This window comes from Odocoileus virginianus, chromosome 26 (assembly GCF_023699985.2).
Source record: "Odocoileus virginianus isolate 20LAN1187 ecotype Illinois chromosome 26, Ovbor_1.2, whole genome shotgun sequence".
Classification (NCBI taxonomy): domain Eukaryota; kingdom Metazoa; phylum Chordata; class Mammalia; order Artiodactyla; family Cervidae; genus Odocoileus; species Odocoileus virginianus.
The window spans coordinates 47,467,884-47,487,378 of NC_069699.1; the positions used below are offsets into that span (position 1 = coordinate 47,467,884).

Genomic DNA, 19,495 nt, shown 5'->3' on the forward strand with positions numbered 1-19,495 from the left:
AAGTTACTGTGGTGATCATTTATTAAATTACTATGTTATACATCTGAAACATATAGTATTGAAAGTCAATTACATTTCAAATAAAAAAAGATAACTTGATCTGCTAGGGCTCTTCTTGCATTTTCTTTTGCATTTGAGATTCTATTTAAGTGAATTTAAGATTAAAAAATAGATGGTTTGAGTTTTTTAGTCCAAGCCCTGATATTTGCCAGGGAATTTGTTAACAGTTTTAAGATGTGATACCCACAAGACAATGTGTATGAAGACAGTGACTAAAGTTGTCAAGATTTGGATGAAGATTTTTTTGGTAAACCAGTGGCTGGAAAATTATTGTTCAGTTTGCAATGTTATTATTAACCTTTTTTTTTTTTATAAGACATCCATTATTTTTAAACAAATGTAAAATGATAAGAGGAGAATTTGCTTCATGCTGTAAATGCTTGATGACTCTCTGCAGAAAGATTATTAAAGTTTTTTGTTTGGTGATTCCATGATCATTAACAGGGCAACTGCTCTGTCTTACTGTTACCGAACCAAGAGTTCAATGGGTTGGTTTCTCAACTCACAGAGAAGCCATGTCTGATTGATGGTGCTCCAGGGTTGTTTTTTTTTTTTTTTTTTTTCTATTGATAGTGATCCATGGATAATTCTCAGAGTATGGTTCAATTTAATGCATACCAAATTTTTAAGTGTTGCGTAGGTCTAGCAGATGATTAGTATCTGAAATGCCTACAAGTGAGAAAGGGATTTAACACCCTAAAATGAGTGGTCTTGTATAGCTTTTTTCATGCTTTCTTTATTTTTGTAAGTTGGCTAGGGAGTTTTCACAGTTTGTTTTTGTTGAATAATAGAGAATATGTCTGGCCTTTGTCCCAGATTCCTGGCACAGAACTTCTAACTAAAACTCTTAGAATTTCCCAAGTGATGGAAATACTTTTGTTACACATAAGCCCCCTTGGATCAGACTTGAGTTTATGTTAATGAGATGATTCAAGATGGGGCCTGGTCACCAGAAAAACCAACCATGTAATTAGAAAGTTTGAGCTTTGAGCCAGTCTGACCTCTGGGGAAAGCTGAGGGACTGGAGATTGAATTTCATATTGTAGCTCATGATTCAGTCAGTCGTGTCTGTGGAATGAAACCCCAATAAAGCTCTGAACATCCAAGCTTGTCAGAACTTCCTGGTTGATGATATGCTGGGAAGGTGAAGCACCCTGATTCTGTGAGAAGAGACAGGGGAACTCTGTGTTCAGGACCCTCCCAGACTGTACTCTGTGTGTATCTTCGTTTAGCTAATAATGATTTGCATCCTTTATAATAACACTGTAATAATAGGAATGTGCTTGCTTGTGTGTGTTCAGTGATCTAACTCTTTGCGACTCCGTGGACTGTAGCCCACCAGGTTCCTCTGTGCATGGAATTTTCCAGGCAAGAATACTGGAGTGGGTTGCCATTTCCTTTTCCAGGGGATCATCCCAACCCAGGGATCAAACCCACATCTTCTGCATTCTCAGGGGGATTCTTTACCCACTGAACTATCAGGGAAACCCCCAGGAATAGGTATGTGTGAGTGTGTGCTCAGTCATATCTGATTCTTTGCGACCCCATGGACTGTGGCCTGCCAGGCTCCCCTGTCCATGGAGTTTTTCAGGCAAGAATACCGGAGTGGGTTGCCATCTCCTAAACTCCTGTGAGTTGTTTTACAAGTCAAACCTGAGAGTTGTGGGAACCTGTGAGTTTATAGCCAGTTGGTTGGACATGGTGGTGGCCCAGGACCACTAAAGTGCAACTAGCAGCTGGAGGAAGGGCAGTCTTGCTGGGGACCATGTCCCTGAACTGTGGACTCTGGTGCTACTCTGAGTGGTTAGCATCAGAATTGTATTGAGGTTTACCAGTTGGTGTCAGAATAGTTTGATATTCCTGTTATAATTCAACTTAAATTAGTGGCCAGATGTGAGTTGATGAGGTGATAGATGCAAGAAGGGGGGCATGGCTTTCAGTCCTTTCCAGCCCACTTAACAGGGCCTCATTTCCTCAGTCCACCTACATTTAGTGTCTGTATATGACAAGGTCTGTGCCAGACAAAAGGTGGTAGGAACATCCCCATACCTGTTTCTTAGGAGTTTTTAATGTGATGTTGTATACACATTCTGTGGTATGCATTCTGTGGTAGAGAAGGAATCTCAGCTCTTGGAATGGCATTTTCATTCTTTGGCAGGACATTGGGGCTGGGTTAGAGATGGGTCTTCTAGGCAGTGGGTACTTTAGGACCAGAGAGATGTTCAGTGGTTGGGGACAGAGGGTTGTGGGTGCCAATGGTTGTTTCAAAATAAATGACTCTGTTTAGTGCCTGGATGTATGTATTAGGGCAGTGTTTTTGCAGAGAGGGTCAATGGACCACTCTATCAGAATTTATCTGTCCCCTGGTTCCCCCATCTACTCCCAGGAATGCTGGTTTTCTTTTCTACCTTTTTTTTAAATGATGGAAAATGTTGATGAATGACAATAGTAAAATGAATAGTGTAATAACCCCCTCATCTGTTTATCCCCAACTCTGTTAACTCTTGGCTGGTGACTTGATTTATAGTGTTTGCTAATTTCTCTTGGGGAGTCTTTACCCATGTATTTACTATACCAGTATCAAGCTACTGCATAATTTCACTGAAGAAGTTAGGTAAAGATTTTCAGAATCAGTTCTCCTGACCCCAGCTCATAACTCAGACCACCTTCCTCTTTAAACATCAAAAATAATTTTATCCATAAGTATTTAGGTTTATGTCCCCCAGGACTAGTTTTAAAAATATATCCACAAAACTTTTATCATATCTAAAACAATTAACAACAATTTCTTAGTATCAAATATTCAGTCTATGTTCACACTTCACACATCTCCAGATAAGGTCAAGGATTACATTTGACTGCCTTATCTCTCTTCGGAGAAGGCAATGGCACCCCACTCCAGTACTCTTGCCTGGAAAATCCCATGGATGGAGGAGCCTCGTTGGCTGCAGTCCATGGGGTCACTAAGAGTTGGACACGACTGAGCGACTTGACTTTCACTTTTCACTTTCATGCATTGGAGAAGGAAATGGCAACCCACTCCAGTGTTCTTGCCTGGAGAATCCCAGGGACAGGAGAACCTGGTGGGCTGCCGTCTAAGGGGTCTCACAGAGTCAGACACGACTGAAGTGACTTAGCAGCAGCAGCAGGCTTATCTCTTAAGCCTCTTTTAGTCTGTAGGATCTTTCTTCATCTCTCTCTTGTTTCCTTTGAAGATTATTTGTAGAATAAAGTTTATTTTGTAGATTTTTTCACAACATATAGTTTTGCTGATTGCATCCCCATGATGTTTGCGTCAAAGTTCCCCATCTCCTGTTCTTCCTCTCCTTTCATAATTGGCACTAGAGCAGTGGTTTTCAAATGAGGTTCCAGGATCAGTAACATCAGCATCATCTGGGAAACTTATTAGAAATACAGATTCTTAGCTTCACTCCAGGCCTGTCGAATCAGAAACTCTGAAGAGGAGGCCTTCAGTCTTCTCAATGATTCTGATGTATCCTAAAGTTTGAGAACCATTGCTACGTCGGCTTGATCAGATTCAGGTTTGTCCCTCACCCATCTCACTGCCTTACCCTCACCAGCAATGATAGGTGTCAGGGAGATGCAGTAGAACGAGGAAGGGACAGACAGTAAAGGTGAGCCACCAGCCTCCTGGGGAGTAAGGAGCACGCCCCGCTGCATCTGGTGTCTGAGTTCTACTCAGGAGAATGTTTTACTATCCAGTGGATACCTCCACAGTGCTTTATCAGACAGACTGCCTTGATCATGAAGAACATTTACTTCTGAATTTGCTGACCTCAAATGCTTAGAAACATCTCTTTATTTTGTATCTTGTAGAGTCTCACTCTGCAGAGAGTTACCATCTTCTTCATGTTACTTAGTTTCTACAGGTGGTCAGCATGAATACTTTTTAGACTTCTCTTCTTGCTGAAAAAAAATTATAAATGTTCCAATTTTGCTTCCTTTCTGGTTGACTTCCTTTAGTTTAGTTCATTAAATGTATTGTAATTTCACCCCACAAAATCAAGATGAGCTCAGTAACAAAAGTGGCAAAGTGGTAGGAACAGTTATAAAGTAGTTAATACTTTTTAAAAAGCTCATTCCATGTAAATTTTTTTTTCTATTAAATGAAAAAGAAGTGAAGCTGGTCATTGGGGATGAGAGTCTTCAAGAAAAAAGATTAAATAGAGCATGTCTATAAAAAGGTACAGCACATCTGCTCTGATCCGGCTCCGTTTTTGGTCAGCATCACTAGCCTCAGCACTTCCTTCATTGTCCATCTCAGTGGTATCCAGGCCAGAAAGTTGCATGTCCTGTGCCCTCACTGCAGTTTTTCACTTCTTCACCAAGTAGGCTTGGGAATCAACTCAATTAGATTTTAGTGTGTATGGAGGGGTGTTTGTTGATCTTATATAGAAATTCTGCTTAATAGAGTATTTGAACAAATTGAACAGGATAGATTGAGAGTACTAAGGTGCCTTTCTGCTTTCACATCTTCAGCTGCCCAATTTCATGTAATGAAGAACTTTTTATCTAATTAAGCTTCCTTTAGGGTTCCTCCTCCAAAGCTGTTTCCCTAAACATTTGTCTTCCAGAAAAGTGTGTGGTGATGCGGGGAGAGAAGGAAATAGAAGCAGAGGTACATCACCATTATACTAAGAATGGCATGGGGGATCAAATTTGATTCTGTTGGGCTACAGTTTTCTAAGCTGGGTCTTAAAATTTTCCCGCATCTCAGATTTTGCTCCAAGGTTTTAAGTAGCATGCACGCTAATTCTGGCCTTGAAGGAATGGAAAGAAATGGTAGCAGGGTGCAAGCTAATGAACCAGTTGAACAATGAATTATATTTTATTGCCGGATGGTGGTTTTTGTCACATCTTCTCCTACTGGATATGTGATACATTTTTCAAAGCAAATGAGGATGTTCAGGATAAGCCATTATTTAATCAGTGATAATGAATATGCCCCTGCAGACGTTTTCACAAATATTTAGATAAACATTTTAACTTTAGTGTTGCTCAAGAAAAATAAATGATCAAAGTAACTTCTGCTTATTATCAGTAATTGTAACAGATAGTCCTTTGAAGAACAAAGATTCAAGGCCAGCAAGAAAGCAATTATTGTGAAGTCAGACTGGCTTACTGATCTTGGGCTTGAGAACTGTTTTTCAGCATCAAGACACAGAGGAGAGGAGAGAGGATTTTTTTTTTTAAGATGATAGGGGATAAAATCTTGTTAACTCTTCAGAAATAAGGATTTTTAGCAGTGATAAACAAAACTGTTTACATCAGTCATTAGAAATGCAAATCAAAACCATGATGAGATACTACTTTATACCCACTGATGTAACAATAAAAAAGATATTAACAAGTGTTGACCAGGATATGGAAGAACTGGAACCCCCCCATCCTGCTAGTAGGAGTGGAGAATGGAAAACAGTCTGGCAGTTCCTCAAAAACTGAAGTATGGAGTTTCCATACAACACACCAATTTCACACCTAGATGTATACCCGAGAGAAATGAAAATGTGTAAAATGTGCATACATGAAGGTGCATAGTATTGTTATTCTTAATAGCCAAAAAGTGGAAAAACCCAAATGTTCACCAGCCGATGAATGGATAAATGAATGTGGTATATCCATACAATGAAACTATCTGACAACAAAAAGAAATGAAGTACTATAAGGTGCTATGAAAGGCCACGTATTGTATTCTACTTATACAAAATGTCCAGAAAAGGCAAATCTATAGAGACAGTAAATTTACTGGTTTCCTAGGGCCAAGGGGATTGGGGGGAATGGGGAGGGAGTGCTGATGGATGTAGGGTTTCTTTTTGAGGTGTTGAAAAAGATCTAAAATTGATTATAGTAATGGAGACACAATTCTTTGACTATACTAAAAACCGTTGTATACTATAAATGGTTAACTATGTGATATGTGAATTATATCTCAGTAAGACTATCACATTAAGAAAAGTAAAGCTTTTTTTTTTTTATTCCCATCTTATCTCTAGCTATTGCAATCCCAGGCCCCTCTGAGAGGTTAAGCTATAGCCATGTACAGTTATGCTTACTTCTGATTTTCTTTATATTGACTCAGTCTTTGTACTTAAAGTGAACTTAAGTGGGGGGGGGGGGAAGTTTTTAAAAGAACTGTTAATGCTGAACTCAGAAAAGTACTCAGTTTTGGACCAGATTCATTAGTAAATTTTGATTAGTTGTTAAGTACTAATGCTTGATAAACTGAATTAGTCTCACATCAAGATTCCAGATGCAGATTTCTACCGGGGGCTTTAAACGTCATTTAAAAAGACATTTTAGACATTTCATGAAAGAAGGTGCTTTCACAGTTACATTGATGTGAGTGTTGCCGGCTACCCTGCTGGCATCCCCAGGCTGGTTTTGGCTGTTGTCCTTCCATGGCTACCCGTGTGGCTGAGAGCGTGGGCTGTGAAGCTAAGAGCGCCAGCACGCAGTCTGGTTCCACCTTTGTTAGTAGAATGAGTTATTTAACCTTTCTTGCCTTGGATTCTTTATCTAAGTGTAGTAGTACCTCATAAGTTTATGTACTTAATGACTTCATAATAGTACCTCATAAAGTTCGTATCAGAGTTAAGTGACTTAATAGCTATGAAGTGTTCAGGGTAGATCTTGGCATATAACTTTTTCTTTTTTCTTTGACCAAGACACATGTGGGATCCCTGACCAGGGATCGAATTGTGCCCCCTACATTGGGAGCTCAGAGTCTTAACCTCTGGACCACCCGGGAAGTCCCATCCTGACACATAAATGTTATATGTTTTTGTTTATTTCATCTCCATAGTTTCCAGCATTGTTTGTTATCTAGATCAGCAGAATTTCCTTTTGGCTTCTGTATTGACTAAGATTAGGTTTTTTGGATATATATCTGAAGAAAAAGAAACATTAATTTGGAAAGATACATACACCTCTGTGTTCACAGCAGCATTCTTTACATTAGTCAAGATACAGAAGCACCCTAAGTGTCCATCAGCCACTGAATGTAGATAAAGATGTGGTGCAGGCACTTCCCTGGTGGTTGAGTGGTTAAGACTGCATTCTCTCGTGTAGGGGACACATGTTCCGTTTTTGCTTGGGGAACTAAGATCCCACATGAATCATGGCCCCCCCCCCCAAAAAAAAAAGATGTGATGTACACACACACACACACACACACACACACACCCCCAGTGGAGTATTAGCCATAAAAATGAATGAAATTTTGTCATTTGCAGTAGCATGGATGGATTATTATGCTCAGTGAAATAAGTCAGACTGAGAGGCAAATATGGTATGTTTTAACTTATATGTGAAGTCTAAAAAATAAAGCAAATGAATAAATATAACAACACAGAAACAGACTCACAGATATAGAGAATTGGTGGTTACCAGTGGGGAGAGGGCTGAGGGAAGAAGGGGAAGATAGGGGAAGGGAATTGAGAGGTACAAACTACTAGGTATAAAGTAAATAGTATATGAGGATGTAATGTGTGGCACAAGGAATATAGCCAATGTTTTGCAGCAACTTTAAATGGATATAGTCTATAAAATTTATTGAATCATTGCGGTGGTATACAGCTGAAAGTGAAAGTTGCTCAGTCGTGTCCGATTCTTTGCAAGTCCGTGGAATTCTCCAGGCCAGAATACTGGAGTGGGTAGCCTTTCCCTTCTCTAGGGGATCTTCCCAACCCAGGGATCAAACCCAGGTCTCCCTCATTGCAGGTGGATTCTTTACCATCTGAGCCACAAGGGAATCCCATTATACAGCTGAAACTAATGTAATATTGTAAAGCAGCTATACTTCAGTTTGAAAAAGATGAGGTTTGTCTGTAAGTGGCAAAAAATTGGCAGCCTGACGTTCAGGACCAGTAGGACAGGGAGCTTCATGAGGTTAGGGATCCATGTCTTGCTACTTTGCAAGCCTTTTCCTATTCTTTTCCAGAGTTGAAAGACAAAGGCTAATTAAAACACATAGAATTCATAGTGTAAGTGTGTTGAGGTAAAATAAATCTCAGGAGAAATAGCCAAACGAGTTGATGCAGTTGCCCCTGGGGAGCAGGAATTGCAAGTAGGGAGAGATGGATTAGAAGAGGGCTCTGTTTTATTGATACTCTTTTCTTCGTTATGGCCTTATAGTACTAATTGGCTTTTAAATTTGTGACATGTTAAAGTTTGATGACAAGATTTTCAGAAAATTAGGGTTATTTCATATGATTGTCAGACTTTTTTTTACTTAACAGTATATCTATCTTGAAGGTCTCCCTGGCAGTTCATGTAGGTCTGTGGCATCCTAAATTTTAATGTGTACATAGAAGTTCATACTCTAGCTATACCAGTATTTCCTTAACTTCTCTTTCTAGACAACTTTTATTTTTACTTTTTTCTATTATGTACAATATTATAGTGATTATAGTGTTACATATAGTATTTTATATACATATATAAAACATATTCTTGGAAGAGGAATTATTGCTAGGTCAAAGGCAGTTCACAGTAACAATTTTGACAGAAACTGCCAGATTTTCTTCCAAAATTTTGAGATCACTCTGAAGACTGTGTGGGAAATAGATTGATGTAGAGCAAAATGGGCTGTGGGAAGACAGGTTTGGAGGCTGTTGCAATCATCCTGGCAAGAAATGATGCCCTTCAGACTAGGGTGGATATGGAGAAAGGTAGACTGATTCAAGAAACAAAGTGGGTGGGAGAACAGATGGAATTATTAATGAAGCAGATGTGAGTAATGAAAGAAAGGAAGGAGTCAGGATGATTCAGGTGGACCCGTGACATCAATTAGAGTTGTCATGTGAAATGAAACTTGCTTGCCATGGCCAGATTAGATGAATTCAAAAATACTTTGCCACTCTGACATTTTATAACTTGGGGATCCATGACAGCACCCTTATTTATAGATTGAATTAAGCGCATATTGAATACTTTTTCTTTTGTAATTGTAGGTGTATAACTTCAGTTGATGTTGTTATGGAGCAAACATTGAGTTTATCACTACATTAAAATTATAGATTTTAATCTTCTGTAAATCTCTAGACTCCTTTTATTTTCTTCCTGTCTGCAGCCACACATCTGACCAGTGCACTACCTCCTTCCACCCACTGCAATCAAGAGTGATCTTTATAAAATCCAGTCTGTGATGACTCCCTTTGTTTCTTCATATTGAAATGCTGTGTCCACAGCTGATCCACACACAGGGATCATTTCCAAGTGGTTCTCTCCAGCTCCACCTTGTCTGGGGGTGTCTTCATCTCTCATTAAGCCTTAATCACTCCTCTCCAGATATTCCTCTCAGGTTTTGCAGTCACATCCAGGGGAATCTTTATCAGGTTAAATCTTTGTTCCTACTCTTCTCCCCCAGCTGAACAAAAAAGAAAATACATAGAAATAACTATGGTTTATTAATTCTGAAGATTGCTCTGCCACAGGATGGCTTCCAAAATGGGCCTTGCTCACCTCTTCTCCCTTATCTCTGTGTTCCTTTCCCACAATGCTCATGCCATATCATTTGTCTTTCATTTCCCGGAATCCAAAGTTCACTCAGCTTCCATACCAACCATGCGTAGAACTGACTCTCTATAGACCCAGACCTTCCTGGGTTTTATGTAGGCACTCTTGCTATGTGCTCACGGAGTACTCTGTACTTGCCTTTGTTGTAGTATCAATAGATATCACATCATTATGATGATAATTATTGGTCATTTTTAGATGGCTCCTAAGATCTTTGTTGGGCCTCCCTTGTGCTCAGCTGGTAAAGAATCTGCCTGCAGTGCAGGAGACCTGGGTTCGATCCCTGGGTTGGGAAGATCCCCTGGAGAAGGGAAAGGCTACCCACTCCAGTATTCTGGGCTGGAGAATTCCTTGGACTGTATAGCCCATGGAATCGCAAAGAGTCGGACATGATTGAGTGACTTTCACTTTCAAGATCTTCGTGGGCAGGGGCCATATCTGAATCACTTTTATTCATATTTCCCCACTAGATCGCATAGTGCCTGTCATAAAAGCGTTCAGTAATTATTTGTTGAATGAAGGAATATATATTTGGCACCAACCAATATTGAATGATTTTTATTTAGCTCAAGGATAGAGGAAATAATCAATATAGAAGAATAATATAGAGGAAAATTGTGATTTTAGAAGAGGCTACTTTAATAATACTTGGAAGCCAGGTTGCAAAAGCCTCAAAAAATAAACAAATAAAAAAGTGGTCAGCTCACAAAACAGCTCATTTGGTAAGTTTGATGTTGGAGGGAAGTATTTACGTGAATTATATGGCTAGAGGCCCCAGCAGGGTCTGATAGGAGTTCTCTGTGGGTAGATTGTGGGAAGATGGATATCAGATGTCGGACAGACTAGAGAAAAAGCTCAATGGGATGGACTTAAATATCATCATATAGTCACAGGTATTGGCAGAAACTACCACACCAGGGCAAACATACTGTTGGAATTTTTGCTCTAAACTTCAATGACCATGTACCTTGTTCAACCAGCACAAGATTCTACAGAAAGAAAAAGTGAAGAAATGATAGCAGCATTCTTTCCCTCTTCTGACCCTCAGAGAAAGCAGAATTAATTTGTGTGTGAACTCATGGAAGATACTTTATCTTTTCTCTTTTCCTTCTCTTCTTTTCTCTTTTTTCTTAATTGTGAACCAACAGTGAGTCCTAGTTTACTGATTGGGTCTCAGGACCCTAGTTGGGTTGTGCTCAGTTGCTTCAGTCATATCTGACTCTTTGCGACCCCACTGACTGTAGCCTGCCAGGCTCCTCTGTCATTTTCCTGGCAAGAATACTGGAATGGGTTGCCATTTCCTTCTCCAGGGGATCTTTACAACTCAGGGATCAAACCTGAGTCTCCTGTGTCTCCCGCACTGCAGATAGATTTTTTACTACTGAGCTATTACCCAACACTTTTCTTGGGTTTCTCTTGCTTCATTGAGTGGTCCTCCCCTGACACCCTACTTCTCCCTCATCTGTTTCCAGGCACCCTGGGATATTTATCTAATCCAAAAACCTTCTTGCCTTTGGGGCTTTCCTCAAGCTTTGCCCAGAGATGCACTCTCACCCCCTGGCCTATGAGGGCCCAGCACAATTGTCACCCTTTGGTGGCAGCCCTTCCTGGCAGTCTCCATGTTGTCATTAACTGTGCTGAAGGGCCTGCCCTGACAGCTGCTTTGTATTCCACTTTTGAGATTTGCTATGCTGTGCTATTATACTAGGCTGAGGTCCCTCAGACCCAAGGCCCTCGTTAATGTCCTGCTTCTGTTCTCTGCCTCTGTACACAACTGGTGCTGCTAACGTCCTACCAGCCTGGCTTTGAGTGTGCCTATTTGCCTTCCCAGGAGTCACAGAATCTTTCATCCTGAGCTCTAGTAGCGTTACGTCCGACTCTTTGGGACCCTACGGACTGTAGCCTACCAGGGTCCTCTCTCCATGGGATTCTCCAGGCAAGAATATTGGAGTGGGTTGCCATTCCCTTCCCCAGAGGATCTTCCCAACCCAGGAGTCGAACCCCAGTCTCCTGCATTGCAGGTAGATTCTCTACCATCTGAGCTACAGGGCTGTGCCCTGCCCTAATGGTGCTTGGGTTTTGTTCTCCAGGCTTTTGTGCCATTTCCTGCCATGGGAAAATTCTATTACCTCGTCTATCATGTTTCAATTTAAGAGAGACTTTGGGAAATGTTTTCAAATTCTCCAGATGTTCTTAATATTTACCACATAAAATACTCTACATGCTCAAAGAACCATGTTTTAGTTTTCAGAGTATGTCTGTATTTAGGAGTTCATCTAATCAGTAATAATGATTTTTAGTTTCCATTGAGACTGCATTTGTTAATATTTTTGAGGCACATGTTTTCAGATCAGATAACTTAAATTTTAAGTTTTTCTACTCCCTATCAGTATTTGTTTATGATAGAAAAGAAGAGCGCTTTAGGCACTGTTTTCTGCTGGAAGATTTTCTCAGATTTATGCTGGTTGAATACTTGGATTAACATCAAGTCTAATCTGCTGTGTTGTGAGCTCTCTAAGCAGTGGTGAACTTAGAACCAGTGGTCTCTGACTGCTGTAGTTATTGACTGCATCCTCTGTGTGCCTTGGCGCTGTCATCTTCTTCCAACTGCAGCTGTTTCCTCTGACCCTATAAAAGTTTTTAAGATGTGTACTAATTTAAAATGAAATAACACATAGATTCATCAGGCAGCATGTCTATGCCCATTTTATTTACCTTTTCATCCACATAGTTATCCATTCAACCTAAATGTCTTAAGTCTCTTGTTTTTAATTACATTTTGCACCTTAAGTCAACTTTTTTTTTTTTTTAACACTTTTGAACTTGTTCAGTTAGTGGGAATGCTTTAGGAATTTTAAAAAATAATTTTGTCCTTTTTTTGCATGATAGATGGAAGTAGTGATTTTAAGTTCACATTTAAAAGTTTTGATTCCTTCTTTGTCTTTGTTTTAAACATACAGTTCTTATTTTATGATAAGTCTGTAATTTTTCTATCTAGCCCTTTGAGGTATCCCCTGATAGCACCCATGCTAAATTGTTTCACTGTGTGCTTTATAATTTCAAGTTGTATACTAATATTTGGTGGGGTTTTAATTATGGAAACCCCATGAGGCCTGGATTGAGGGCTTATGCTGGTGTATTTTCATCTGTTTACCTGAGTGATGAGACTTGTATTTTAAAATGATCAAAGGCAACTCTCCCACATCCCTCAAGCTTCATAAAATGAGGGATCTTTATTTTGTCCACTAATGTTTTCTAAATTGTCTACTACACTGCATGGCATGTACTAGGTACTCTGCTTATGTTTTTAATCCATTCTTTTATTGAGGAAGCAGTGGCAGGCTATTGTAGGTACTTTCAGGAACCACTGGGATTTTCTTTTGATTATTTGCCTATTTGTTCCAGTAACGTGTATCTTTGACCCTGTGCTATGCAAAATGATAATTCTAATCCTATTAAGATGAGCATTTCCCTCCTTCCTGTTTTTCAGAAACTTTGCATTAGAGTTTGGCTCTCAGAGCCATCTTCAATTTCTTTTTTAGTAATCCTCAAATTTCTGTTTTTTGGAGACGAATAAGGCATATTCTGGATGTTTTTTAAAATAAAATTAATCAGATTAATCTTTGAAGGTAGAAAAACCCACCTTGTTCAAATGATACAGTTCAGTAGTAAGAATTCAGATAACCATCAAGCACAAGGAATGATATAGGTGAGAAGCAGGAAAAATTAGCAAAACGAAAAAAAATTTTTTTAACTTAAAGACATGTGATAGATTTTTCTGATTAATACACTGACCATGGGTGGAGAAAACCCATCCATATTGAAGGAGAGTATAACTTAATGGTTCATTTTTTATTTTAGTGTAATACTCATTAAATTATTTTAAAAGGAAATGTAAATACTATTAGTTAGCAGGTCTTGTAATTATTTTTAAAAGAAGAAAATTTAAATGTTTGATATCGTGACATTACCAGTAAATTTAGTAGACTTCTTACTCATCTGGTGTGACACAAATTAGATGGAACTTGAATGTGAGCAGAAATAAAATTGCCACTCACGTTAAAGTTATAAAGAGTTTGTTTTCAAAGACATATGTATATTCTTTATGCTGTCTTTATGTGAATATGTTGAACCACTGTCTGTGGTTGATGATGGAAGAATATGAGTTGACCTGCCACTTGGTATTGAGTTTCCTGGTTTTGCTCTGAAAGATCTTTACAAAAAGGGGAAATAAAGATGGGGTCGTGTGACATGATGACTAAACATTGTTTTTTTTGTTTTGCAGTTCCAATTCCTGGCAGATTTGATCGGCGAGTATCAGGTATGTATTCTTTTTCATAACATACTACTAAAATGCTATTTTAAGATGGAATTATCTTAAATAAAAATATGTTCATCTTTTTAATAAAAAGGTAAGTTGATAGCATTATAGAACATTATCAGAATTACCTGTAATGCCTTTGTTGTTTCATTTTGTTTTAAATATATATGTGCTTATTTTTAGATTACTATAGTAAGTTTGTCTCATTTATGTCATTGATATTTTTCCATGTTCATAATTCGGGCTTCTAAAAACAACTTTTCATATGACTATTTCTGGCATTCTAGATTACACTTGCCATTAATTTTTTTTTAAGGTCTGTTTATTTTTATTTTTGGCTGTGGTGGGTCTTTGTTGCTGCACATGGGCTTTCTCTAGTTGAGGCGAGGGGGTTGCTCTGTGTTGTGGTGCATGGGCCTCTCACTGAGGTGGTTTCTCTTGTGAGGCACAGGCCCTAGGGTTCGAGGCCTCAGTAGTGGCAGTTTGCAGGCTCTGGAGCCTGGGCTTAATAGTTGTGGAGCACGGGCTTGGCATGTGTGATCTTCCCAGAGCAGAGATTGAATCCGTTTCTCCTGCATTGGCAGGTGGATTCTTAACCACTGCACCACCAGCGAAGTCAGCCATTAACTTCTTGCTCATGTTGTTGAGCCTCTTAAATTACTTCCTCAGTTGTAGCTCTGAGAGTAGCAGTCTCTGGTCAGACACTGAGCATTGCCTTGGCTTCTTCTTTATTCTACTTTCAAGAGACAATCTAGAAAATGGGCTAAAGGGAGAAAGACGCCCTGCCAAGACCTATTCTTCACCTCCATCTCACTAATATAGGTGGTGCTGACTCCTTTCATTTATTTTTTAAATATATTTTTATATTCTTGACTTACAAATGTACTCCTTTAATTTAGAAGTAAAATAGTGCCTCAGATTGTTTTATTTGGCATTCCTTTGATTATTAACAAAAAATGAATATTTTCCAAATACAGGAAGTCTATTTTTATTTTTTTTATATGCAACTATAAGCTCAGTTGGAAAAGAATCTGCCTACAGTGCAGGAGATCTGGGTTCGATCCCTGGGTTGGGAAGATTCCCCTGGAGAAGGAAACGGCAACCCCCTCCAATATCCTTGCCTGGAAAATCTCATGGACAGAGGAGCCTGGTGGGCTGCAGTCCATGGGGTCGCAAAGAGTCGGGCACGACTGAGTGACTAACACAACAACAACAAGTTTAATAATACATTTCCCATTTAATTGTTGGGATCTAGATAATTTAATTTTGCTCCTTTTTATTGACTCAAAAATTTTGATCTGTGACTGGTACCTACTTCCTGGCACACAGCAAGTACTCAGTAAATACGTATTGACTATATATATTTCTCTTTATTTCATGATTGTTCTTAAGCTGAGAAGGTTCCCATTTTTTTATAGAGCTGATAAATATGTTTTCTGAAAGTTTTTCTTATAATTAAAATGCTAAGCTTCTGGATATATGTAGTTTATTTGGTCACAGTTGGGATGTTAATGTGTTTCAAAATTGCTATGTGAGCTATATGTGTCCTGTCATTCTTTCATGTCCCATTTTTCAGGGAAGTTTCTTGGTTTTAAATTGTCATGTGACCTAATTGTCTAGTAAGGCTCCAAATCCCTTTTCTACTCCTCAGTCCTTTTCTTTGAGAGAATCTGCCCGTTTATGTTTTCAGAAAGGTTTTGCTAAGGCTGCACACCACAGTCTGTTGAAAGGAGATGGAAGAGTGTGTTGTCTCCTATAAAAAGTCACTTACAGAGATAGGAATCCCCTGGCGGTCAGTGGTTAGGACTGAGCTTTCAGTGCAGGGGGGACGGGTTTGATCCCTGGTTGGGGGTGAAAAGGGACTGAGGTGCCTTATGCCTCCAGGCGCAGCTAAAAAAGACAAAAAGGTCATTTATGGAGAGGAAATAGAGTAGGAATTAAGGCTAGTATGAGACTTACGAACTGCTATCTCCCATTTCTGTTCTTCCCTGCACCTCGTTTTACCCAAAGTTTCGTAATAATCGCTGTTGACATCTGTGGGACAGGCCTGGGAAATGGAGAGTGCGGTGACACCTCCTCCAGAGGTCACAGAGGGTCACAGATGAATTGCTGCGTAGGCTGTTTGTCAGTGTGGTTCAGTCCTTGAACTCTGCAGAACTCAGACAAGTGCTTCGTATTATCCCTCATCCTTAGCTCTTAACAGTCTTACTGAAAAGTTAAAACTTATTAATATCACTCAAATGTTAAATGAAAATAAAGAATTCTTAACAGAACCAAAAATGATTATGCAGCAGGGAAAATAGCTTGTTACCAAGAGCTAATGTTTTTTGAGTGTAGGCCGTGTACTGGGTACGCATTTTTAAGGTCTTCCTAAATGCCTGCCTTGTGTTGTTGAATATAATCCTCACACTAACACTATGAGTTACATGCTATGATTACCTCGTTATACGGGTGGGGAAACTGGGGCAAAGCAGAGGTTACATAACTTGAAACAGTCAAGGTGATAGAATGCCCAAAGATAGCTTAATGCCTAAGAACTAACCTTCCCATCCCTAAGTACCCATTCTTGTACCCTCTAGAACTCTTGCTCAGTCTTCAGCTAAATCCCCTACATTTCTTAGCCTTTACTCTGAGTTCGGTCATCTTCATGGTCTAGCTGAAGCTTGGCTTGCCTTGAAGGCTCGCTTCTCTTTCAATTTCCTTGTAACACTGATAGCAGATGTGTGAATGTCTCTTTTGTTCCTCACTGTTGCTTCCAGACCACTCTCTCTCCCCTCCCTAAAGCCCTCAGCCTCAAACCTCACATTATATTCTCCCAGCCACCGCCCCTTTTAGTCCTCTAATAGCCCCCAGGTTCCTTCTTATTTCCACATAGATAATACTCTGAGCATCTGGTCCTTCCTTTTCTTGAACTCCTCTCCTCCAGGGTTGTGGTCTTCGCCTGCTTCAGCTGCTCACTGTGGTAGGACCAGCATCACAACTTTCAAATGCTTAGTCAGTGATCCAGGTCTTCAAACAGCTCCTTTGCTGTCCTCCTCCAGCTCTCACAACTCATTGATCCTGTCTCTTTCTCATTCTTTCTCAGTTCCTCCTTACTAACCTTCAATTTCTTGATCAGTAATTATAACCACTTCCTCAGTTCTTTTTTCCTTTTATATTTGCTTGGCTAAGCCACACTCTGGTTAAACCCATTCTCCACATATTCTGTGTCTGCACTGCATCTGTACTTGGTGGAAGGGAAACACGCAGCCCTGCTGACTGATCTTACTCTCAGTTCATGATCATTAACCTCTAGTGCGCTCTTGGTGACCATAATCATACTGTTTCTATACTTCTTTCACTCTCTTGTTCTCCTCGGTAAGTCTTTCATACCTTCTTTCTCCCCAAACCTATAACACCTCCTCCCGCTCCTATTCCTAGCAGATAATCTTCTCAATTTAACTAAAGAAACAGAAGTAATAGAAGAGAATTTCCATTGGCTGCCACCACATCTGTCCTTCCCACCTGCCTGTGAGTCCGGTTGTCCACCTGCACAGGATCTCAGCCCTGCGTCCTTCCAGCAGTTACCTCTTCTTTACCCTGCGTAATCCTCGTCCTTCAGCTGGCTTTTCTCTGCAGCACATCACTGGCTCTCCCTTAAAGTAAAACTACAAATCACTGTTCCCTCTCCAGCTACCACTCTTTCTCTGCCTATCTTTACAGCAAAACCTCTTGAAAGAGTGGTCTGTACACACTTCGAGTTTCTCTTCTGTTCTCTCTTGAGCCCATTCTAGTCAGACTTTTGTTCCCATATCTCACCAAAGCTACCTTTGTGGACTGCTCACTCACGTTCTTCAGACCCTCCTTTGAAGGATACCTTCCCAGGCCTTAAGTAAAGCCTATCTAAAATCCTCGCCCCTCCCCAGCACACAAACACAACCTATCTCCCTACTTTATTTTCTCCTGAGTGCCCTTCCTCTTGTAACTTACTTATTCCATTTACCATCTAGTTCACGATGTAAGGGTATAAATGCCAGTCAGGCAAGGAATTTCATCTGTTTTGTTCTCTGGTATATAGTTAACATTTGGAACAGTGTTGGTAAATATAGCTGGATCAGGAAGAGAAATTTTGTAGGCAGAAAAAAAAATCAAGAAGCGCTTCTTGGAGGGAGGCAGAAGTTGCACTCTAAGTAGGAAAATATGGTTACTCTTGGGCTAGTACCAAGAAGGATGCATTCTAGGTAGAAGAATGTCTTAAGACTTGAAGGAGGATAAGCGGGATCCAGCTGCTCTGGCCGTTGGGAGGAGATAAAATTGGAGGAACTGGTTAAGACTCTGTTCCCATGGCAGAGGGCACAGGTTCAGCCCCCGGGCAGGGAAGATCTGCATGTGCCATGAGGTACAGCCAAAGGAAAAGAAAATTTTAATAAAATAAATTGGAAAGAGAGTTAGGGAATGGGCTCCTGATGTGATCCAGGGATCTCAGCTAAACTGTTTGTGTGAATACATGTGCTTTGTCAGAACTGCGGAAGAGAATTCAACGACTCAGGATGTCTTGACTGAGTAATAACCTGGAAGGTCGAGCAGCAGAGGAGAGCTCGAAGTTCTTGAGTGTCTCCTGTGAGTCAGGCCGTGAATGTGAATGTGAATGTGAATGTGAATGTGTCTCTTCCTGTTATTAACCCTTTAACATGGTTCTAGTATTGTTATACCCTCATACCGTGGAAGAGACCAAAGACTGGGGACGTAGAGAAATAGTGAGTGTGGAATAATGGGTCCACTCTCAGACTGTTGTGAGTGTAGCTTCAGAGATGAGGCCTTCCCCTCTTTGATGCTGCCTCTCCCCTGCAAAGTACTGGAATTGAAAAACTGCACCTTCCAAATCCTACGTTCTAGCAGAACAGCCCCTCTACATCAAGTGATAAATACATCAATTGAAGACAGGCCATAAATTCTTTCAAGGCAGGTTTCTTGAATTCATCCTAAATTAGCGTTAACTGTCCTTGAGTTTGAAACGTTAGTTTGATTCTGTTAATTTAGAAACTTAAAAAAGGAAAACGAAAAACCTTTCATTTTATAGATTTTTTTAGATTACTGCTGTTTAAAAAGGCACCCAGTCTGTAGTGTTTTGTTATGGCAGCTGTAGCTCTCTAATATACCAGGCTGTATCAACTCCTCATGGGAACCAGCAGGACAGCATAGGGCCTGAAGCCAGTGACCAGGCCTGGTAGAAATGAAGGGGTTTTCTCTCACAAATACATTTTAGTGATTCATGTTACTGGATGAAGAAAGCAGTTAACATCTAGAGGAGGAGATAGTACTGGATGAGCTATTGTTGCTTGTAGTTTCCTTTTACTAACTAGTGACATCTGCAGGCAGTTACTTCCCTCAGGTGGGGCTGTGCTGCTGTTTTATGTTTTAGCCTTTGTCTTCAACAGGTCTTGAGCATCTCCTGACTTTCAGTGTAGTTCTTGAGGCTCCAGAGGGGATCACCCTGACCCCGGGACTCCCCAGGTAACTTGTACACTGAGAGAAGCTTCCTGATATTTAGAACCATAAGGGACAGCAATCGCAGAGACCTAAAAATAGATTTTTATA

At 40.0% G+C, this 19,495-nt stretch overlaps 1 protein-coding gene across 1 annotated transcript in view; it reads left to right on the forward strand.

Annotated features, from left to right (window-relative positions):
* PRKAR2A (protein kinase cAMP-dependent type II regulatory subunit alpha) overlaps positions 1–19,495 on the forward strand; it is a 67,577-nt gene that overhangs the window by 9,671 nt on the left and 38,411 nt on the right. The window contains exon 2 of the mRNA XM_020916205.2: positions 13,883–13,918. Coding sequence (XP_020771864.1) covers positions 13,883–13,918 — 36 coding nt within the window. The remainder of the gene's footprint in view (positions 1–13,882; positions 13,919–19,495) is intronic.